The 23,415-nt window shown below is 48.5% G+C and overlaps 2 protein-coding genes across 3 annotated transcripts in view; one reads left to right on the top strand and one right to left on the bottom strand.

Annotated features, from left to right (window-relative positions):
• Positions 1-651: 651 nt before the first annotated feature.
• Positions 652-7,506, bottom strand: ZFYVE19 (zinc finger FYVE-type containing 19). The gene is made up of 11 exons (XM_060096624.1): positions 7,359-7,506; positions 5,760-5,881; positions 5,537-5,590; positions 5,034-5,152; positions 4,792-4,937; positions 4,336-4,444; positions 2,352-2,561; positions 1,840-1,919; positions 1,430-1,528; positions 1,167-1,294; positions 652-1,084 (listed from the first exon to the last, which is right to left on the bottom strand). The coding sequence occupies exons 1-11, from the start codon at positions 7,410-7,412 to the stop codon at positions 1,006-1,008; spliced, it is 1,200 nt and encodes a 399-aa protein (XP_059952607.1). The 5' UTR covers positions 7,413-7,506; the 3' UTR covers positions 652-1,005.
• Positions 7,507-7,665: 159 nt separating this feature from the next.
• Positions 7,666-23,415, top strand: part of DNAJC17 (DnaJ heat shock protein family (Hsp40) member C17) — a 38,977-nt gene continuing 23,227 nt past the window's right edge. Inside the window, exon 1 of one of the 2 annotated variants that reach the window (XM_060096625.1) lies at positions 7,666-7,865. In XM_060096625.1, the coding sequence (XP_059952608.1) occupies positions 7,788-7,865 (78 nt within the window). In that variant the 5' untranslated portion in view covers positions 7,666-7,787. The remainder of the gene's footprint in view (positions 7,866-23,415) is intronic. The other variant, XM_060096626.1, reaches the window with a different exon arrangement.

The following is a 23,415-nucleotide window of genomic DNA, read 5'->3' as shown; positions in this document are numbered from 1 at the left end:
CGGCTAAGAGGCACAGCATCCTGACATCACCAATAGGAACCCAAGTGGCAAAGACCCATAGGAGAGGTAACAGGAAAAGAACTAGCTGGGTTTGGGGGCCTCAGGGAAAGCTAATCCCTCTTCCCTCACGAAATGATTCAGGAGACCTCAGGCTGAGGACTCTTTCTTGAACCAGCTCCAAGCCAGAGGCAGAAAGGGAAAAAGCAGGGGCTAAGCAGAGGGGTGTAAAGGGTATAGGCTCAGAAGCCAGGAATCAGGTCAGAAGGAAGTTGGTGGGAACAGGCACTGGGTCTGAATGGCACGTGGGTCGGGAGAGGAGCCCTGGAGGTGGCATCCTTTTGGAGTAAGGCAGGAAGCAGGGTATGCATTCACTGCTTGTGCATGCAGTGTTTGAGTATGGTGGGGCCTAGGGGCTAAGCTGGGCTGCCCAGAGCAGGATGCACAGTTCAGTTCAGTAGTATGAATATTCATGCCTACTGCGTATGAGGCCTCCAGGATGGGTGGCACTGTTCCTGCCTGCAGAAGCTTGCAGGATGGCTCAAGCCTTTTCCTCACTCTACAGGACTGGACTTAACAGCCTACTCTGCTCTTGCCACCTCTCCAAGGCCTAGGCTCAGGGCCCACAGGGTTCTATAGATAAAAGATGCTGGGTCCAATGAATCAACATACTTTATTAAACGCTCTAAGTGCCAGTGGAGGGCCCTGGACCGCTGAGCAAGTTTCAGGGCTCCTCCTTGGATTCAGGCTGGTCTTTCCCCATCATGCCTCTCACTCCTAGTCCAGACTTCAATGCTGGAGGCTCCAGACTTCTGCCTTCCCTCTGGCTCCTCCAGTCATCGTCTCCAATGGAGAATCCTTCCTCCTTCCAGGGACGGAGGCTCAGGAAAGGGCGCATTCATAAGCAGTCTAGCCTGACATGTTCTCCCATCAGATGCCCTGGAGGGCGCCCCAGCTTGCGTGACTGCCTGTAGGATGGCCTTCCCGGAAGGACCAGGGTTCGTTCCCTCAGTGCTCTCGGCTTTTATGCTGGCGGTGGTAGGCAGATGTCTGGTGCTCTTTAAGTTCAAAAGCATCATGGCCTTCCCTGTGGAGCATAGATAGAGGTCAGGGATCACAGGCGGCCCCACAACTCTCCCAGCCCCAAAGAACATTCCACCTGCACCCACCGGAAGCAGCGGACACAGTAGAGGTCTCCGTCACAGCTAGCACAGCGCAGGGTGGCATCCTCATTGCAGATGCAGCACCAGGGGAGCTCCTCTTCCTCAGCCTCAGGCCTGGCGGCCACGGCCTGAACCTTTGGAGACCAGGGAGGAATGGGGGACATAAGGTACCCGATGGGGTCTGGGAGGGCGGCTGGAGGAACAGTCGGCCAGGCAGGGAGGGAGGCTGTGGTGGCGGCCAGGGGATCTGTGTCTGGGGTTTTCCTCACCTCAGGCTCTGCCCTGCAGGATTGGGCTTGGGGTCGGAGAGTTGGCTCTGCAGGGATGTTAAAGCCACTTGCCTCATCCAGGGCAGCTTCTTCAGTGAGCTGTGGACAGGGCGAAGAGGTACAGCTCCCCACTCCAGGCAGCCCCACCAACACACAGTATTTCTGTGCTCTGTGGCCTTAGCTCTCAACCCATCTTCCTTTATGTTGTCTGTGGCTGCTGATACCCCATCTCAAGGGCCCAGGGACAGGTCTGTGTCACAGAGGCAGGCGGGCCCAGCTAGAACAGGAGCTGCACAGTGACTAGCCATCGAGCCCCAGAACGGAGGCGGAGTGAATGGGGTCAGGTGGGTGGTGGGGCAGTGTGGCAGGGACAGGACAAGGGGTGGTCGGGTGGGTAAGGCGGGGCCAACCTGCTGAAGGACTCTCTGGATGGCTGTCTCCTCATCCTCTTCGTCATCACTGTCTGGAAGGCGGTAGTCCTGTAGGGTCACTTGAAGAGGGAGAGACGGGAGCAGGGGAAGAGGAGTGAGGTTGAGAGCTCACCTGAGTGGCTGTACTTCTGCCCCCAGCAGAGGTTTGGTTTCCAGTGGCACGTGTTCCAGAACTGAGCAGCCTTTGCAGCCACTCTGATCAGACCCTGCCCCACCATGCCGGGCTGGAGGGCATGAACAGAAGGCTCCGTACCTGAAGGGACCCAGGGTCCCCTGCCCCCCGATGGCTGCCACTTGTTCCTCATCCACTGCTTTGCCCCAGCACCTTCCTCGTGGTTCTGGGTGGAGCTCGATAGACCCCTGGGCACAGGGACCCCCAGCCCCTGACTCAGCCTGGCAGGGAGTACCGCCACTGTGCAGTTTGGCCTGAGGGTGAGAGTGGGGAGGACTGCCCAGTGGACAGGAATGAGGGGCTGCTCCCCAGCCTCTACCTCTATCGGGGTCGCGTCCCTGCAGCACGGCCAGGCGCTTGGCGAGGGCCAGGATCCGCTCCTGCCTTGTGTTCTCCTCCCGAAGCGTGACTGCTGCTTCAGCCAGCAGCCGCCTCTTCTCCTCCTCCAGGGACCAGGTGGCCTGTCCCTTGCAGCTGGTGCTCTGGGCCCCTGGGCCGCCCTGGTTGAGGTCGTTCTGGATAGAGGCAGCTGGAAAGAGTGATGCATTCAGGGAGGCAGACATTTCAGGATCTCTCATCAGAAACCACTGAGCCCGTTTCTCAACGTTTTAAAAAACCCCACAGATTATCAGCTTTTTGTTCAACAATAGCTCCTGTGGTTTATATTACAAATAAAATTAGTATTTCCTCCATTATCCCAAATGTAAAAAACTAGTAATCTTAGACATTTCTTTTTCAATTATATCCATCCCCACCCACCTGATATTTTAACATGCTGCCCCATGGTATGAGAATCACTGCCCAAAAGGAGCAGGATATGGGGAGGTCAAGGTCCAGCCAGGCTCTCTGCCTTACGGGCTGGAATCAGCATTTCCAGGGAGCAGCGCAGAGAGGACATGAGGGAAGCTAAGGTCTTGAACATCACTAGGCAGGAAGAATTTTACCAGAGTGGGTGTGGCTCTGACATGGTCCCCTTTAGCTCAGAGTTTCAGAGTAAGATGTTTGAAGTCAGACAGCTTTGGGTTCAAGTCCCAGCTTTGCTACTTAATAGCTGTGTGACCTTGGTCAAGTTCCTTAAGCTCACCAGGCCTCATTTATCAAATACGGATAATAACGTTTATTATAGGATTACTGAGGATATTCAGTGAGATTGTATCTCTAAAGCAGGGTTTCTTAATCTTGGTTCTATTGACATTTTGGACAGGATACAGGCATACCTTGTTTTATTGAGCTTCAGTTTATTGCGCTTCGCAGATATTGCCTTTTTTTTTTTTTTTTTTTTACAAATTGAAGGTTTGTGGCAGCCCTATGTTGTCAGATGATGGTTAGCAATTTTTAGCAATAAAATATTTTAAATTAAGGTATGTACATTGTTTTTCTAAACACGCTATTGTACACTTAATAGACTACAGTATCGTGTACATAATTTTTACATGCACCAAAAATTTGTGTGACTCACTTTATTGCAGTGGTATTCAACTGAACCTGCAATATCTCTGAGGCATGCCTGTAATTCTTTGTTGCGGGGTTGTCCTGTGTATGTACGATGTTTAGCAGCATCCTTAGCCTCTGCTCACTAGATGCCAGTGGTACCTTATGAGTTGTGACACCCAAAAAGTCTGCAGACATTGCCAAATGGGCCCTGGAGGGAAAATCATCCATGGTTGAGAACCACTGCTTTGAAGATTTTGAACAGCAGTGTCCAAAATAATTTTTTAAGATGATGGGATCATTCCATATCATGGTCTGTATTTGTGCTGTCCAAGATTGTAGCCATGAGCCACTTGTGGCTATGGAGCACTTGAAATGTGGCTGGTACCATTGAGGAACTGAACCTTAAATTTTATTTAATTTCAACTAAACGTAAATAGCCTCTTCCTCCTCTTTATCATCATCATCATTGTTGTAGAGAACACACTAAGCATTTACTATGAGCCAGGCAGGGTCCTAAGCACTACTGGCTTAGCTCATTTCCTCATGACTTCCCTGTGAGGTAGGTTTTACCACACATTCCTCCATTTTACAGATGAGGAAAGTGAGACTTAGGTCAAGTAACGTGCCGAGGGTCACACAGCTAGTAAGTGGTAGAAAAGGGAATCACTGTCTGAGCCTAAATCCCGCACGCTTATCCACTAGGCTTACACTGGCTCCCACTGGAGTAAACACTCAATAAATGGTAGCCTTTGTAATGTTGACTATTCTCTGATTGATATTCGCCTCCCAGAGCGTGGGCAGCAGAGCCTCTCCCACCTGGGGAAAGAGTCGGGGGGCAGGTCCCTGGGGGAGCCAGGTGGAGAAGATACCTGGGCCTCCTCGTTCCCAGCTCTCATCAATAGCCACCTCCGCTGCTAGCTCTGTCAGCAGATCCTGTGCCTGCTGGGCCTGGGTCCTGGTGTCTGGTGGCTGATGTGCCTGCTCAGAGGAGGGAACCTCAGTGGGGAGCAGCGTAGGCAGGAAGCCGCACCATAAGGCTCAGAACAGTTTAGGTCAGGGGTGGATGCTGAGGAGTTCCCAAAGCTCAGGGAAAGGGGACAATTCCAGAGCCCACGTAATCAAGTAGGTCTGGCAGTCCCCAGCAGGACCAAGGGGCCACTCTTTCCTGCCCCACCCAATCCTGCTGCCTGTCCCTGGTTCCTTGGTCTGGCAGCAGGCCTCAGGAGCAGGAGGTACTCCTGCAAAGTATCTAAGCATACACGTATCTGGGCTTCTGCTGGGTCCTCGTCCCAGGACCTCCATCCCTCCAAAGCCACAGCACTCACCAGCTGAGGGGTCTGAGAAGGTGGAACTCTGCCCTGCAGTGCAGCAAACCGTGCCTCCATCTCCTGGGTGGAAGGGATGGAACCCTGGGGTGCATCCCTCAGTGCAACTAGCCTGGCTTCTAACTCCGCCTGCGAGGGCACTGACTCTACAATTGGCATAGAGAAGGCTTGTAAGATCCAGAGGAATCCTAGTCCCACGAGCCCTGAATAGTGTCTTTTCCACCCTGTCTGCCCCCACTCACTGGGCTTGTTCTCCTGGCGGAGCCGTGCTAGGCGCTCAGCAATGATTTGGTCTTGCTGGGTCAGTCCATGGCTCTGGGGAGTGTTGCGCTTCTGCTTGGCTTCCAAGGCTGCCACACGCCTAGCAGGATATGAGATAGAGGCTCTTAAAGAATGCAGAAGGGAGGGGTGAAGGCACTCACTGTTTCCCATTCAAATCATTTCTAGGCAGCTAGGGAGGCCTCCAACAGACAATTTTCTGTGGCGCTTGCTCATGTCACCCTGCAGCCCAACCCAGCTGACCGACGGGAGAGTCCAGATGAGAGGGCGAGGTCTACCAAGAATCTTTTCTGGGGAAAGGACTGATGAGCTGCTTTCTGAGCCCAAGAGGGCAGTCAGGAGCCTGAGAGGTAGATATTTTCCTGATCCTGTGCTCATCTGATCTGTAGGCTGGGAAGAGACTCCTACCCTATGGCTCCCTTGTCCTTTCCCCATCCCCATTTGTCTCTGTCCCTTCAGCACTTACTTCTTATAGTTCTGAGGTGGTGACCACTTGGAGGCATTGGCAGGAGCAGATCCTCTATAGAGAAGAAATCTGGTGTCAGAAGTCACCTGCCATCTGCCTATCAGTGTCCCCCACCCCAAACACTTCCTGGGCTGACCTCTAGACATACAGCACAAGGCTGTGAGGCCTGGCCATCTGCCTGCTGCCATGCTTGGATGAACCCTCGACCATATTGGCTTCTCACCTGGTCAGAACCTCATGGCACTGCTTGCAGACTTTCTGTTGGGTGTTTCCAGCCCGAGGAACCACTGCACTGAAGCTAAGGCAGCCGGAACAGAAGGCCCGGCCACAGTTCTTACAGCCGTACTACAAGAAACATGAAGCAAGGGGTCTACCTCTCACCTGCCCCTGCAGGCTCCTCCCTGGGACTCTCCGAACACACACAGAGAGCAAAGTATCTAAGTTGTGACCAGCTGCTGGGAGGAGGATGAGGAGTGGGGCCCCTAAGGACTGGGGAGAGACAGGGGTGGAGGATAAAGCGACTCCTTGGTCTCCAGTCTTCTATTCAAATCTCGTAAAGCTTCATGCAAAATTCCCATGCTTTCTACTCTGTCTTCAATTCACTGACACTGGAGTGTAAAAGACAAATAGACAAAACCCCATGCTTCAGGTCACTGACTCTTCAAAAAGGAGAAACAGTGCAGAGCCCATGCCTTCTCTGCTCTAGCAGAGATGAAAGGAGGCTTGACTCAGGATGGGATGGTAACAGTAGCCTCCATTTATTAATCATTTACTGTGTGCCAGGCACTAAACTCAGCACTTAACTTTCATCAGCTGATTTAATCCTCACAATTTATACACACTATCTTACTTAATCCTGATGACCACCATTATTATTCCTATTTTAAACGGGGTCAGAGAGATTACATGACTTGCCCAAACCAAGGTCACCCCATGAATGACAGCAGAGCTCAAATTTGGATCCTGACCACTTTGACTCCAAAACCCAGGTTTCTGAGTGCTACATGGATCGGCTTCCCTACCTGCTATTCATTCATCCTATCTGGTTCCTATCTCCTGGTCACAACTGAGGCTGAGGAAGCCTGCAGTTTACCAGGGAAACTTGGCAGGTCTGGCCTGAGGACAAGTGAGACTTTGCCATGGTGCTCTGGGGCAGGAGAAAGGGCGGTAATCTAACTCAAGAAACCGGGGAAGGGCATGCTGCTTGCTGGTGACGGTTTCAGAGCAGAGAGAGTAAAGGGCATGGTGTGATGGAGAGTAGGCTGTGGAGAAGCAGGGTGGAGGGAAGGAAACAGCCGGATCCTATACTTGGCAGACAGAAAAGCCTAGATTTCCAAAAATGACAGGAGCCCAATTTACAGTTTATGGGGAACTCTCACCTCCAGCACCTCACTGGACCCTCACACCAACCCCGAAAGCGAGGGGGTGTTAGCCCCACTTTATAGAAATGGAAACTGAGGCTCAGTGACTTCATCAAAACCACACAGCTGGGGCCTCCCTGGTGGCGCAAGTGGTTAAGAGTCCGCCTGCCGATGTAGGGGATACGGGTTCGTGCCCCGGTCTGGGAGGATCCCATATGCCGCGGAGCGGCTGGGCCCGTGAGCCATGGCCGCTGGGCCTGCGCATCCGGAGCCTGTGCTCCGCAACGGGAGAGGCCACAACAGTGAGAGGCCCACATACCGCAAAAAGAAAAAAAAAAAAAAAAAAAACCACACAGCTGGAGAGGGCCCGTAAAAACAAACGTGCGGACTGCAAGTCCTGTGCATTTCCCTCTACTCCGCGTCCTCCCCAGCCCTCTAGCCCCCGGGGAGAGAAGACTCGCCTCCTTCTTGAAGAGGGTGAACTTGACAGCGCAGCCGTAGCACCTACTCTCCATCGTGGTTGCCGGCCCGGCGCGGCAAGGTCGGCGGAGCTGAGCTCTTGCTGCTCATATCCAGGATGCCTTGCACCTTCACCCAGCCCCGCCGTTACTCTCCACGCCCACTCGCGCGGGCCAACCAAGGCCTCCGACAGAAGAATCACTACAGTCACCTCAGCCCGAGAGCATCAGCAGCGGACGCGAGGGCTACTGGGAGTCGTAGTTCATTCACTAAGTGCCCGCTTTCCTCAGAGGCAGTAAAGCCTAGTTCAGATCACGACATTTCCCAGGGGGGTAAGCGCCTTCATCAGGCTTGGGATCGATAGTCCCCGGGAAGCCCCACACGCTTAGGCTCTTGGGAGTTGTAGTGCTAATCCAGTCAGGGTTGGAAACATGGCGGTGACCAAGGAGCTCTTACAGATGGACCTGTACGCGTTATTAGGTATCGAGGAGAAGGCGACGGACAAAGAGGTGAGAACTGGGGCGAGAAGGGCCGATCCCGAGCGACCTGGCGGGCTTTCCCGTCTTGGCGCCTCGCCCGAGGCTGGCGCCACCAGCTTTCCACATTCGGCCGGGCCCTGAGTGGGGAACGAGGGGCGGCCCGACGGCCTCAGGTGGGTTCCCAGACCTTTCCTGAATGGTCTCAGGGCCTCACGAGGAAAAGGGGGCACGAGAGGGAGTCTCCTAGCGCGGAACTGTACTGTGCTCTCCCCGTGGCCCTTGTCTAGAAGAGGCCGCGGGTGAGCCTGTGAGACAACCCTAGCCTACTTCCTGCGCCTGCGCAGTGTCAGCCTCCGATTCCGCTTCTATCTAAACTGTGGCTGGGGGAGCTTCATTGTCTCTCTCTTGCAGGCTGATTTAACTCTGCTTAGAGCCTAGGGCGGAAGAAAGGCCAGGTCTCAAGGCTCCTCCATTCCTTTTTCATACCCTCCGTGGCAGTGTGACCTATGACTCTGCCATCTCTATTTTCTTTTTACATCCCAGCCCTTTGACTCTTTTCAAGTAGCAGATGCTCAGGTGTTGCCCTCTCACCATGTGCTAGTGGGCCAAAAGCAGGAGGATCAGAAGGATAAGGCAGGGCTTCCCTGGTGGCGCGGTGGTTGGGCGTCCGCCTGCCGATGCAGGGGACGTGAGTTCGTGCCCCGGTCCGGGAGGATCCCACATGCCGCGGAGCGGCTGGTCCCGTGGGCCATGGCCGCTGAGCCTGCGCGTCCGGAGCCTGTGCTCCGCAGCGGGAGAGGCCGCGGCAGTGAGAGGCCCGCGTACCACAAAACAAACAAACAAATAAACAAAAACAGAAGGATGAGGCAGATGACCTAGAGTTTCGCAGGAAGGCGTTGATAGATGTGTCAGGGAGTGGGACACTGCTCATACTTTCCCCTGGATTATGGTGGTAGCTGTAGCAGTGTAGGAAGGGGAGGCAGATAAGTCACCAGATGGAAATTAATGCCTGCAGATGCCCCTGTACCTCCAGGCTGCTCTGCTCATCGGCTGAGCTTGTGAGAAGAGGAAGCTCTGGGGCAGAAAAGCAGGGAGACCCATAGGGCCCTTGAGGAGGGATACTGTCAGCTTGTACGGAACTGTTCCCTGTAGCTGCAGCTGAAATCAGAAGTGGGCCATGGGGATGTATACACAGCACCAAAAGCATCTGTTACACCTATCTCAAGTCTTAAATTTTCACTATTAATAATTCCTAACACCTATATAATACTATGTGCTGGACACTATTCTAAGTGTTCTACATTTGTAAATTGTTTAATTAGTACTTCGTTAATAGTGAGAAATTACTTTGGACACTTCACACCAGATCTAGCCAGTGTGTTGGAACCTCGAAGTTGAGAACTCCTGAGGAAGGCAATTATGAGCCACTGATGTGTATATTAATCAGAGAAGTGACATAATCAGATTTTTTTTTTTTTTTTTTTTTTTTTTTTTTTTTTTTGCGGTAAGCGGGCCTTTCACTGTTGTGGCCTCTCTCGTTGCGGAGCACAGGCTCCGGACGCGCAGGCTCAGCGGCCATGACTCACGGGCCCAGCCGCTCCGTGGCATGTGGGATCTTCCCGGACTGGGGCACGAACCCGTGTCCCCTGCATCGGCAGGCGGACTCTCAACCACTGCGCCACCAGGGAAGCCCGACATAATCAGATTTTAAAGAAAATATTCAACATCAGTGTGCAGAAATGACACAAGTAGGGAGTGGGTAGAGGAGCTGCCACTAGGGGGTCAGGTGGGGCTGTTGTCTAGGCAAGAGGCCAAGGTCTAAGCAGTACAGTGAGGTTGGAATTCAGTTTTCACTCAGGTGAGATAAGGGATAGGTGAGAAGACTTCTTTTTTTAAGAATTTTAAAAATATTTATTTATTTTATTTATTTTTTTGGCTGCGTTGGGTCTGAGTTGTGGCATGCGAGGTCTTCGTTGAGGCGTGTGGGATCTTTCGTTGAGGCGCGCGGGCTTTCTCTCTAGTTGTGGTGTTCGGGTTTTCTCTCTCTAGTTGTGGTGCGCGGGGTCCAGAGTGCATGGGCTCTGTAGTTGCAACTTGTTGAGGTGCGCGAGCTCAGTAGTCGTGATGCGTGGGCTTTGCTGCCCCGCGGCATATGGGATCTTAGTTCCCTGACCAGGGGTCGAACCCGCGTCCCTTGCATTGGAAGGTGGATTTTTTACCACTGGACCACCAGGGAAGTCCCCTGGAATCATTCTTGATACCTCCCTATCCTCTCACTCTTGGATCTAGTCCATCACCAGGTCCTAATGAATTCACTTCTCAAATAATCTCCAAACCTGTTCATTAATCTCTGTCTCCACCACCACCGCTCCAGCCCAAATGCCCATCAACTTCCATCTGAATGATTAGAGTGGCCTGCCAACTCATTTCCCTGCTTCCAGTCTATTCTATTCCACTCTGTTGCACTCCTCCAATCTGTTCTACTCACGGAAAATGGAATAATCTTGGTGCTCCTTTAAAACCCTATTGCACTTTTAATAAAACATGCAATAGAATTTCTTACCCCTTCTTACATGCTTTTCCCTCTGCCGAGAACGCTCTTCCTCCCCTTCTGTTAACCTGGGTTACTTTTACTTGGCTTTCAGAACTCAGCTTAAATGGCACTTCCTCAGAGAGGCCTTGCCTATTGTTCTTTCATAGCAGCCACTTCTCCTTTCCAGCACTTATATCAGTTTGCAAGTATATATTCATTTGTGTGATTATTTATCTCATGCCTTACTCCCCTCTGTACTCTTAGCTCTGAGGAGCAGGTCTGGTCCATTCACTTCTGTAGCAGCCCCTTCCTGGTGACTGGCACAGAGTAGGCTCTCAATAAATATTTGTTGAATGAAGGAAGTAGCAGCGAAGAGCCCACTGGAACAACTTGGCATGAGAATCAGGAGATCTGGGGACTCATTCAGAGCCTGACTTTCCTCAAATGTAAAATGAGGGAGTTGGGCAAACTATGACTTCAGGGGTCAAATGGCCCATGACCTGGTTTTTTAATGAGCCATGAGCTGAGAATGCTTTTTCATGTTAAAACAATTGTAAAAAAAACAACCACAACTCAACAACAAAAAACCGAATAACTCAGTTAAAAAATAGGCAAAGGACTTGAATAGACATTTCTTCAAAGAAGATATATAAATGACCAATAAATACATGAAAAGACACTCAATACCACTGGTCATTAGATAAACGCAATGAAAACCACAGTGAGATACCACTTCATACCCGTTAGGATGGCTATTAAAGAAAAACAAAAACAGAAAGTTACTAGTGTTGGTGAGGATGTGGAGAAATTAGAACCCTTGTACATTGCTTGTAGTGCAGCTGCTGTGGAAAACAGTATGACAATTCCTCAAAAAATTAAACATAGAATTACCATATGATCCAGCAATTTCACTTCTGGGTATATACTCAAAAGAAATGAAAGTAGGGACTCAAACAGATATTTGTTTTTTATTTATTTTATTTACTTTTGGCTGTGTTGGGTCTTCGTTGCTGCACACGGACTCTCTCTAGTTGTGGAGAGCGGGGGCTACTGTTCGCTGCGGTGTGTGGACTTCTCACCGCGGTGGCTTCTCTTGTTGCAGAGCACGGGCTCTAGGCACACAGGCTCAGTAGTTGTGGTTCGCGGGCTCTGGAGCGCAGGCTCAGTAGTTGTGGCGCACGGGCTTAGTTGCTCTGCGGCATGTGGGATCTTCCCGGCCCAGGGATCAAACATGCGTCCTCTGCATTGGCAAGCGGATTCTTAACCACTGCATCACCAGGGAAGTCCCTCAGACAGATATTTGTACACCCATGTTCATAGTGGCATAATTCACAATAGCCAAAAGGTGGGAGCAACCAAAGTGGCCATCAACAAATGAATGGTTAAACAAAATGCCGTATATACATACAATGGAATATTATTCATCCTTGAAAAGGAAGGACATTCTGACACATGCTACAATATGGATGAAACTTGAGGGTATGATGTTGAGTGAAATAAGCTAGTCACAAATGGACAAGTATTAAATGGTTCCTCTTGTACAAGATTCCTAAGAGTAGTCAGATTCACAGAGACAAAGTAGAATGGTAGTTTCCGGGGGCAGGAGAGTGAGTGTGGAATGAGGAGTTAGTGTTTAAATGGTACAGAGTTTCAGCTTTACAAGATGAAAAAAGTCCTGGAGACTTATGGCGGTAATGGTTGCACAATATTAATGTACTTAATGTCATAGAACTATACACTTAAAAACGGTTAAAATGGTAACTTTTAATATATATTTTATTTTATATATGTTTTACAGTAAAAACAACCAACCAAAACAGAATAAAAACAAAGAAGAACATATGTCATGGGAATTTAGAGAGTCAGCAAGTCCCAAAGGTAGACGTTTTTGTTCCCCATCCAGCCCTAAGGGAGACAGGTGGGGCAAGGTATCATTTTCTTGTAGGAAAGCTTTGAGTTGAGGACCCAGGTTTGGTGTGGAAGTGCTCTGCGGGAGAGGATAACGCCCCAGGAATCCAATCTCCTCCTAGAATCTCAGGCAGTAAGCCCCAGATTCTTATGTGCTAATGCACATGTGCCTGTGTGCATGTATGTGCACACACACACAGGACAGGGCCAGGCCCTAGAGCCTGCCAAGATGAAGAGTAGGTCATGGATTAATGCCACTTGCAAACCTTGAAGAGATTCTGAATTAATCTCAGGGATTATTTAGGTGACTGCAGTGGCCTTCTAATCCTTTTCCTAGTTCTGTTCTTGCCCCCTTGAGCCTCTTCGCACAGCAGCCAGAGTGAGCCTTTAGATGGTAAATCAGATTGTGTTACCTCTGCTCCCAGCTCCCCACGGGCTTCTCATCAGTCTTAGAATGAAGCCTGAAGGCCCTCCCTGGCCCTTGGGGCCCTCAATGCCTCTTTTGCATGTTCCCTACCACTCTTCCCTTGCTCACCGGGCTCCAGCCACATCAGTCCTATAATTTTTTTTTAATTGTGGTGAAATCTACATAACATAAAATTTTCCATTTAAACCTTTTTTTTAGTGTACAATTCAGTGGCATTAAGTACATTTACATTGATATGCAACCATCACCACTATCCATCTCCAGAACTTTTCCATCATCCCAAACTGAAGTTCCATACCTTTAAACGTTAACTCCCTATTCTCTTCTCCCCTCAGCTCCTGGTAACTACTATTTTACCTTTCTTCTCTACGAACTTGACTATTTTATGTACCTCATATAAATGAACATGCAAATATATAGTATTTGTTTTTTTATATCTGGCTTATTTCACTTAATGTAATGTTTTCAGGTTTCATCCATTTTGTTTAATGGATCAGAATTTCCTTCCTTTTTAAGGCTGAATAATATTCCACCATATGTATATACATATTCTGTTTATCTACTCATCTTTTGATGGACATTTGGGTTGTTTCAACCTTTTAAATGTTGTGAATGGTACTATTAGGAACATGAGTGTATGAATATCTGTTCGAGTCCTGCTTTCAGTTCTTTTGGGTATATATCCCACAGTGTAATTGCTGGATCATATGGTAATTCTATGTTTAATGTTTTGAGGAACTGCCATACTGCCTTCCACAGCAGCTGCACCATTGCGCATTGCTACAAGAAATGCTCAGTCGTTCCAATTTCTCCACATTCTTCCCACCACTTGTTATTTTCAGTGTTTTGGATAATAACCATCCTAATGGATATGAAAGAGGCCTCCAGTGGTACTTTTTCAAACTCACCTAACACATTACTGCTTCAGGGCCTTTGCATTTGCTAGTCCTCCTGTTTAGAACATCTCTTTCCTGGTAGTTGTATATCTCACTCCCACACCTTATTCAGATTTCCATTCAAATATCACCCCCTACCCTCTCAAAGGCTTTCAGAAGTCGTACATCTAATTACTACATATTGTATTACATGCCCATTTGCTGACCATTGGTCTCCCCCATTAGAATGTAAAAAATCCAGGAAGGAAGAGACTTACTCTTTTTTGTTTACTGCTATGTCTCTAACACCTAGAACAATGCCTGGCCCTTGATAGGTGTTCAATCAATCCTTGTTGAATGATTGAATATGTATTATTACTTTCTTATGCAGTCATACTTTGTGGCAAAGTGAAATTACTAGACCAGTCAAATATATTTACCAAAAGTAAATGTATTTAAAAGCTTTTTCAAAATTGTCTTTCAGAAAAGTGGTGCCATTTTATACTCCCACTGGGTAGGCAGGAGATCGCCCCATCTCTCAGCTGGCAGCTCCCATCCTGGCTCTCGAAAACAGCACGCTGTGTGCTCAGTGCCTTGCACACACACACACACACACACACACACACACATACAGAGCAGGTCCCACAGTTCATTAAATCAAACTTTACAGTGTTCTCCCTGCCTCTTTTGTTTTTCTTTCTCTTTCTTCATCTGTGTTTTCGAGGAGGGTAGAAACATTTCCCACAAACACCATTCGATTCCACAGACTTTTAAGTGCCTACCTACTGTGTGCCTGTCGCAGAGCCTGGCGCTAGGGATACAAATGTGAAGAGAGCAGTTCCTGGAGGGTCACCCCATCGTGTCTGTTTCCAGCCTCTCTGTCTCTTGCTTTTGTGGTCCATCATTTTGAAATGCAGAGGTCAAAGTTGATCATTCTAGAAGGTGATGCTTTCTAATCAGATGGTGATTTCCTAGAGAGTGTAACTCATGCAGAAAATGACAGCTTTTATAACTAATCTTAACAAGTAAGGCCAAGAGTCGTTGTTTGTTATATCTACCGTGTGTTGAGAATGGATGGAAATCATAATACAGAGCCTTGAGCAATGTTGGGAATTCTAAATGTGCCTTTATAATCATCTTTGTACTTATCACCAGTGACAGTTAAGAAAGTGGACTTTAGAGGCAGACTGCCTGGATATTGTCTCCATGACTTACCTAGTTTGTGACCTTGAGCAAATATTTAACCTCTGTGTGCCTTGGCTTCCATGTCTGCGAAATGGGAATGGTGGCAGTCCCTCTTCGCCGGCATTGTTATGAGGCTCAGACCAGGCAAAGCACTTGGCAAGGCACTTGGCACAGACTCACTACAAGTTCCCTCATGCTGTTATCATGGTTGCTTCACCTTCCTTACACTGTAAGTGCTAATGTCCAATGCACATCTCCCAAACTCATGTCTAAGTTTGCCCTCCACTCCTCACACCTTCTCACTCATTCCAGTCCTAATAGACCAGTGCTGATTCACCTCACACTACACCAGTGATTCTCGACCAAGGCAGTGGTCAGGGTAGAAAGGAGGTGAGGCATCAGGTAGAACAAAATTGAGGATCAGCAGAGTTCACTATTCAGTTCGAATCTACAAATGAATGGAGTATGTACCATGGACAAGGGACTGTGTAGGCATGGTGGGACTTCAGAGCTGAAGAGGACATCACTTCTGCTTTCTGACAGCTCACACAATATAGTAAACCATGAATTTTGAGGTAGAGTGAAAGAGGTGGAATAAAAGTATATAAGGAAAATGCTGTCAGAATAAAGAAGACAAGATTCATATGATTGGCAGGATCATGGAAGACTTCCCCTGAGGAGGTGTTTTTGTGCAAGACCTTGAGAGGAGAAAAGAATATATCACAGCAGGGTTAAAAGGGATCATCATGGTCATTTACTCTCTTCATTTTATAGACAGGAGGATGGAGGTCCAAAGAGGCTATGGAACTTGCTGAGATCACCCAGTGAGTGAGTGTTGGTCAGACTGGAGCCCCAGTTTAATATTCCTTCCACTGCTCTGCAGTTGACATGTGAATTTCTCTCCTGTCTATAGCAGCCTTGCCTTTCATTTGAAGCCCTTTGAAGGGTACATAACTCTCTGTATCTTGGCAGGTATTACTTGTTGAAGCTTGAAAATGCATTTTGATCAACTGTTTGAAGACTAAAGTTTTAAATGTATTTACCAGGAGAACTACCATGGAAACTTAATATTGACCTTTTCAGTTTATATTTTATTATTGCTTTAAGGAAAAGGCTGTGTTTTACCTGTTTGCTAGCTAATACCTTTATTTATTTATTTTTTAAAAGGAACTTTATTTTTATTTATTTATTTTTGGCTGCATTGGGTCTCCGTTGCTGTGTGGGCTTTCTCTAGTTGTGGCCAGCGGGGGCTACTCTTCGTTGCGGTGTGTGGGCTTCTCACTGCGGTGGCTTCGCTTGTTGCGGAGCACGGTCTCTAGGCACACGGGCTTCAGTAGTTGTGGCTCGCGAGCTCTACAGCGCAGGCTCAGTAGATGTGATGCACGGGCTTAGTTGCTGCGCGGCATGTGGGATCTTCCCGGATCAGGGCTCAAACCCGTGTCCCCTGCATTGGCAGGAGGATTTTTTTTTTTTTTTTTGCGGTACGCGGGCCTCTCACTGTTGTGGCCTCTCCCGTTGTGGAGCACAGGCTCCAGACGCTCAGGCTCAGAGGCCATGGCTCACGGACCTAGCCGCTCCGCGGCTTGTGGGATCCTCCCGGACCGGGGCACGAACCCGCGTCCCCTGCATCGGCAGGCGGACTCTCAACCACTGCGCCACCAAGGAAGCCCGGCAGGAGGATTCTTAACCACTGTGCTGCCACCAGGGAAGCCCTAATACCTTTATTTAAATCACTTATTTCTGTTATACCCTAGAATGTGATACATTGACATTGTTTCTTACAGATTTAAAAGGAATAAGTTTTGGGGCTTCCCTGGTGGCGCAGTGGTTGAGAGTCCGCCTGCCGATGCAGGGGATGCGGGTTCGTGCCCTGATCCGGGAAGATCCCACGTGCCGCAGAGCGGCTGGGCCCGTGAGCCATGGCCTCTGAGCCTGTGTGTCCGGAGCCTGTGCTCCGCAACGGGAGAGGCCACAACAGTGAGAGGCCCGCGTACTGCAAAAAAAAAAAAAAAAAGGAATAAGTTTTTGAGGACAGAGAAGGACTTGAAGGAATGGCATGAAGGGGTAGAAGTCAAAGTGCCTGGCATGACAAGGAAGAGGACATTGCCTAGGGTCTGTTGAGGGTGTGGCAGGAGTTGAATCTGAAAAATGTGGTGTCTCTGGGCCTCTAGGCCCTAGGGTGGTTGGACTTGATTCTGTGGGCATCTGGGGGCCATTTCTGGATTTGAGGTGAGCCTGACTCAGTCCACTGTCTCCAATGGGAGCCTTTCTCAAAGCCTCTTACCTCCAGACCAGGCACTGAGGCCTCAGGGTTGGGCAGTGAGCCTGGTTTCACTTGACAGCTGTCGTTCATTCACCAAGGGCCTGACCAGCGCTGGGTGGGACCAGGAGCCAGGCCTCCAAGTCCTCTCTGTATCTCTCTGATGGTTAACTCATTCCTGGGTTTGTCTGTCTGGCTGAAACTCTGAATTTTTGAAATTACTCGGCTGACTGTTAAGTCAAAAGGAATGATTCATTTGTGTTGTAAGCTGTAAGCTATTCATTAGCATTCAAGATAATACCTCACATTTACATGACACCAAAGTGCTTTCACATAAATTATCTCATTTGATGTGATCTTCAAAACAAGCCCGTGAGGACTTCTCTGGTGGCGCAGTGGTTAAGAATCCGCCTACCAATGCAGGGCACATGGGCTCAAGCCTTGGCCCTGGAAGATCCCACATGCCACGGAGCAACTAAGCCCGTGCACCACAACTACTGAGCTGGCGCTCTAGAGCCTGCTCGCCACAACTACTGAGCCTGCGTGCTGCAACTACTGAAGCCCACGCGCCTAGAGCCTGTGCTCTGCAACAAGAGAAGCCACCTCAATGAGAAGCCTGCACACCGCAACAAAGAGTAACCCCCACTCACCACAGCTAGAGAAAGCCCATGTGCAGCAACAAAGACCCATCCCAGCCAAAAATAAATAACTAAATAAAATATCAGAAAAAAAAGAATACATAACAATTCTATAACTTAAAAAAAAAACAAAACAAGAGTGTGGGGCTTCCCTGGTGGTGCAGTGGTTAAGAATCTGCCTGCCAATGCAGGGAACACGGGGTCCCGCCCTGGTCCGGGAAGATCCCACATGCTGTGGAGCAGCTAAGCCCGTGCGCCACAACTACTGAGCCTGCGCTCTAGAGCCTGTTAGCCACAACTACTGACCCCGTGTGCCACAACTACTGACCTCGTGTGCCACAACTACTGAAGCCCACGCGCCTAGAGCCTGTGCTCCGCAGCAAGAGAAGCCACTGCAGTGAGAAGCCCACACACGGCAACAAAGAGTAGCCCCCGCTCGCCGCAACTAGAGAAAGCCTGCATGCAGCAACGAAGACCCAACGCAGCCAAAAATAAATTAATTAATTAAAAAAAAAAACACAGGAGTGTGAGGTACACAAGGACTATTAGCTCCAATTTATAGATGGGAAGACTGACACTGACAGAGTTTGATTTGCCCAGCATAAGGTGGCTAGTAAATGCAGAGCGCCTGCCCAAACCTGCATTTTCTACTCCTATTTCAGAGCTGTTTTCCATGACCCACACCTCAGGAGTAATTAGGGTAACAAGAGATGGGTCTGCGGGCCCCAGAAAGCCTTGTGTTCCCATCTGTGACACAGATAGAGATTTGACTCTGTGAATAAAGCTGAACGACCTGGGTGAGCTCGAAGGGTATTAAGCCGACCCGGACAACTTGAGGAAGTATGTTAAAATTTGTGTTAAAACTACCACAGTGGAGTTTTCATTTCAGCTAAGGTAGAATTCAAAATATTCTCCATTTTCATAGCTGCTTTCCCTATTTTTGCTGTTCCTGAATACTGTTATTTGGTTATTATGATTATTTTTTAAATTGACTCACTTCTTTTTACTAATATAATTTGTTTATAAAGGAAACCAGTGTGTTAAGGGGAAAGAAGAATGAGATGTAGGGAGTACCAGGGCCCAGAGAGAAAGAGTTCTGCACCTGAGCAGAGGAGAGTGGCTTTGGGAGTAGGGACCCAGGTCTCCAGGGGTTAAGAGTGACAGCAGGCTGTGGGGAGAGGTGAGGGGCCGCCAGACCCAGGGTATCTGACAGATCTGAGGGGTGGGAATCTCCAACCTGATAGAAGAATGCAGGTGAGGATTTTGGAGTCTGATCATGATGTAAGCCTGCATAGGGTAAGGGTGGGAGGGAGAGGCGGGGCCTGAGAGAAGGGGGCATCGGAGGAGGAGGAGGGCTGTAGACTGTGTTCCCGGTGGATAGCTGGCTTGGGGAAGTGGGCTGAGAAGGAGGGCAGGGAAGGGGTTGAGGCCCAGGAAGGGATACTGGGAGTGCTAAAGGGGGACCCAGAGGTGAGAGCCCAAGGGGTGCGAGAACCAGAAGAGTGACCTCAGGAATGGGCTGGGGATCCAGATCCTTTAGGGTGCATAGGGGCAACATATGGGGAGAAGCAGCCCAGGCCCTGTGCATGGTCTCAGTTGGTTCAGGCTGCACAGGTCACTGTCCTGAGTCTGGACTGTGGGCCGTGGTTAGCAGACTACAAGAGATGTTGGTGTGAGGTCCGGGTGTCCCCAGCATCTCGTTACCACCAGCAGGCCCACGTTTTGGGAATGTTGAACTAAGGGTGCTGGTCTGAGGGGTGGCTGGTACCCTGCTTGCTCAGAGCCTTTGGAGCAGTCTGGTTTCTGCAGGAATTTGGGAATTTCTATGTAGTGCTGTTGCAGTGTGGACCACAGGCTGTAAGGAATGAAAGTGGCCAATCTTTTAGGCAGAGGGGACTTCCAGGTAAGTGCCTAGAGCTCTGTGGTTTACTTCCTGCCTATGACATCAGGCAGTCACATAACCTCTGGTGTTGTGGCTAGTACAGGGTTGGGGAACTGTCTGCCTCCCCCAGGCTTAGAGAGAAATTACTGCCCAGGCCTAGATTACTGACTGTTCCCATTCTTGGAACTGGGCCTCTAATGGCTTCCCAGCTGATTCACTGGCATGGTTTGTTCACTCAGTACCTGTTGTCACATAGAGTGACCTCCCTGTGTGTCCTCGTATCTGAGTCTGACCTACGAGTCTGGCTTTTGAGAACTGGGCTTAATTACTTGTACTGCTTACCTGGCTCCAAGTTTTATTATAAGAAAGGATAGCAGCCTTTTAAAAAATAATGATCTCTTCTATGTAGGGCACCTTTCTTTTAAGTTTAATGATGGCTATTTTATATTTATTGGACCCCTTAGTGCTTGGCTTTTTTGTGTGAGTCAGGAGTTCATTCCTTATAAGAGGTGAAACTGAAGGCAGGTGGATTGTCAGAGGCCCTGTTGTGTGCCTAGTGCCAAGCAGTGGAGATGGTGGGAGACCCAGCTCCAGGCTCCTTTCCCTGCTCTGGGCTCAGGTTGCTGTGAGTGGCAAAACCAGTTATGGAGCCCCGGGAAGGGCTGGGTGGGTGGCTGCTAATTCATGACTCATTATTCCCCTCTGTGATGTGGGCTCTGGGGGGGTAACATTTAGTTCCCACTGCGGTTCTCTTATCAGTCTGCTATAGTGATTTCTTCCCTTTTCCAGGCTTAGTTTCTCAAAAGGAAGTGTTAGCAGGTAGAAGGGGAAATTATGAAATAGCGTGGGAAGGTCTTCTAGGGTTGGTGCAGCACCCACTTCCTTCTGCTCTTCAATAGGCCTGAAGTAATTGACATAGTTGAGGCTTCCTAATTGTGTTTGTTTGAGAACAAATGGACGTGCTCCCCTTTCATTCAATAGATATTTACTGTGTGCCTACTGAATACCAGGTGCTGTCCAGTGCACAGTTCTGGCCCCTGGGGATAGGCAAAACTCCCTGCCCCCTAAAGCACATTCCCTTTGTTCATAAGAACCCCCATAATTTCCTGTACCTGTATACCCTCATTTGAGGCACAATCATAACCAGTTTATCTGTTTTTCCAGACCATACCAGAAAAGAAACAGCAGATTATAAGCACTTCCAGAGACAGGCTGGCATCTGGCACAGTCTAGTAGAGGCTGACTGGGGAGGAGATAGAGAAACTATAAAAAGAGTAGAATTTAAGATCATTACCACCTAAGGAAGCGTAGGGAAAGCCTGACTCTGCCCTCAGTAGCATCTGAACATGTACTGTTCAGTAGTTTCTGTTCTGAATGATGATCCTGAGATATGGAAGACAGATTAAATTCAAGTAGTGTCCTAGGATGGGGAAAGGGAGTAATATTTTTGAAAGACATCAGGAGGAAGACTACACTTTTGCAAATTGGAGTTTAAAGTCCTCATGGAGCTTATGTTCATCTGAGATCTCTGTTATTCTGGGGCTGAGCCTTGGAGACAGCCTGGTCCTCTGAAAAACCATGGTCTGGGCAGGGGGTATTGGGTGAGAAGCCCCTCAACTGTTACCTAGCTCTTTTCTGTGAAGTCTCAGGAAATGCAAATGAATGTTTCCAAGTGCTAGGGAAACCTGGGGACTTAGGAGAAGCCTATAGGTAAGGAAGGAAAACTGCAAGTGTTAAGACAATTCAGTAGCTTTTGGCACCTTCCAGTGGCTGCTTCAACCTTGCCTAGGTGTCCCAGCACTTGCAGACTCGGTTTCATAGAGGAGCTGCCAACCCGAATGCCTGGGATTAGATGGTCCTGTCTTTCTCTCACATCATTACATGTAGGGTCCTTCTATTTCTTTGTTCTTCTGAAAGTTCCTCTTCCTTCCCAACTTACCATAGTTAAGAAAAATATTGTTGTATCTTTTTGCCCTGAATCCAGCCTCTTGAGCTGCTAATAAGGTAGAATATTTTGTAATAAGCAATATTGACACGGAAGCTTTTCAAAGGCCTGCTGTAGGAGAGTTGTGTTTACATGATGAGAAATTCTTCAGGCACCAGTCACTCCAGGAGGGCTGGGCAAAGCTGGGAGTCCTATTTGTAACACAAAACACCAAACTCCAGGCCAACCGGTTCAAAGTCAGAACTGGCCTTCGAGGCTAAAACCCAGCAGTGGCCCTTGCCCAGGGCAGGTTTAGCAGCTAACCATAGTAATAACTAGTTAATCAGGACAGACACAGTTGGCCAGCATTCTTAGGCCAGCTGGGTTTTGGTTCATGGCCACTCTGGAAGATCTCAGGCTACCTACCTGTACCCCCTACACTTTGTGAAAGTAGTTCAGAGCCCCTGGGGGCTAACCAAGGATAGAATTTTAGAACTGCCCCCAGCAGACCTGAAACCAGCCTTGTACACCTCAAGAATTCATACTGGACTCACCTGGGCCCATTGTGGACCCATGTCCATCCCTGGAGTTCCTGTCAGGTTGGCATTGTCCTGGGCTGGTGTCACAGTTTACCTCCCTCCCAGGAGTGGATAAACAAGAGGTTTGGACCTTATATTGAGTGCCTGGTTTTTGTTAGGTACTTCACATGGGTTATTTTCTTTAATCCTCACAACAGCCCTACGTGTAGGGGATACTTCCCATACTTCATAGTTGAAGAACCTAAGGCTGAGTGAGATCCAGTAATTTGCCCAAGGTCACACAAGTAATATGCGGAAGATTCAAAATTTGAAAACACATGTTAGACTCCAGAGCCTTCTTTCTTTCAGTGAACCATGCTACTTCCTAGCTTAGAATAGTTGAAAGAAGCTCAACATCCTTGGTTTTTTGCTTTTTGTTTTTTTATTTTTTAATTTTTAAAAATAAATTTATTTATTATTTATTTTTGGCTGTGTTGGGTCTTTGTTGCTGCACACGGGCTTTCTCTTGTTGGGGCGAGTGGGGGCTACTCTTCGTTGTGGTGTGCGGGCTCCTCATTGCTGTGGCTTCTCTTGTTGCGGAGCACAGGCTCTAGGTGCTGGGGCTTCAGTAGTTGTGGCACACGGGCTTCAGTAGTTGTGGCTCATGGGCCCTAGAGCACAGGCTCAGTAGTTGTGGTGCATGAGCTTAGTTGCTCCACGGCACGTGGGATCTTCCTGGACCAGGGTTCGAACCCATGTCCCCTGCATTGGCAGGCGGATTCTTACCCACTGTGCCACCAGGGAAGTCCCCTGTTTTTCTAGATATAATTGACATATAACATATTAGTTTCAGGTATACAACATAATGATTCGATATGTTTGATGTATATATTGTGAAATGATCAGCACAATAAGTCTAAGTAAATTACACCCATCACTGTACATAGTTAAAATTTGTTTTTTCTTGTGATAAGAACTTTTAAGATCTACTCTCTTAGTAACTTTCAAATAAACAGTACAGTATTAACTGTAGTTGCCATGCTGTACATTACATCCCTATGGCTTATTTATTTTATAACTGGGAGTCTGTACATTTTGACATTTTGCTCCCCCCACCCTCCCCCAACTGCCTGCCTCTAGCAACCACCAATCTGTTCTCTGTATCTATGAGTTGTTTCTTGTTTGTTTGTTTTTTAGATTCCACATGTAAATAAGATCATATGATATTTGTCTTTCTCTGTCTGACTCATTTCACTCAGCATAATGCCCTCAAGGTCCATCCATATTGTCTAATGGAAAGATTTCCTTTTTTATGGCTGAATGAGTATATCTATCTATCTGTGTGTGTATGTGTGTGTGTGTGTATATGTATAATCTCACATCTTCTTTATCCATTCATCCATCAGTAGACACTTAGGTTGTTTCCATGT

This window comes from Mesoplodon densirostris, chromosome 4 (assembly GCF_025265405.1).
Source record: "Mesoplodon densirostris isolate mMesDen1 chromosome 4, mMesDen1 primary haplotype, whole genome shotgun sequence".
Classification (NCBI taxonomy): Eukaryota; Metazoa; Chordata; class Mammalia; order Artiodactyla; family Ziphiidae; genus Mesoplodon; species Mesoplodon densirostris.
Note: the sequence above shows the minus strand (reverse complement) of the source record. Positions and strands in the feature narration are given on the sequence as shown.

Coding starts and splice junctions, on each gene's coding strand:
- ZFYVE19 (XM_060096624.1), bottom strand. CDS start 7,412: ATGGAGAGTAGGTGCTACGGCTGCGCTGTCAAGTTCACCCTCTTCAAG. Junction 5,591..5,759: donor TGCCATGAGGTTCTGACCAG/GTGAGAAGCCAA, acceptor TCTTCTCTATAG/AGGATCTGCTCCTGCCAATG. Junction 4,445..4,791: donor CTTCTCAGACCCCTCAGCTG/GTGAGTGCTGTG, acceptor TCCTCTGAGCAG/GCACATCAGCCACCAGACAC.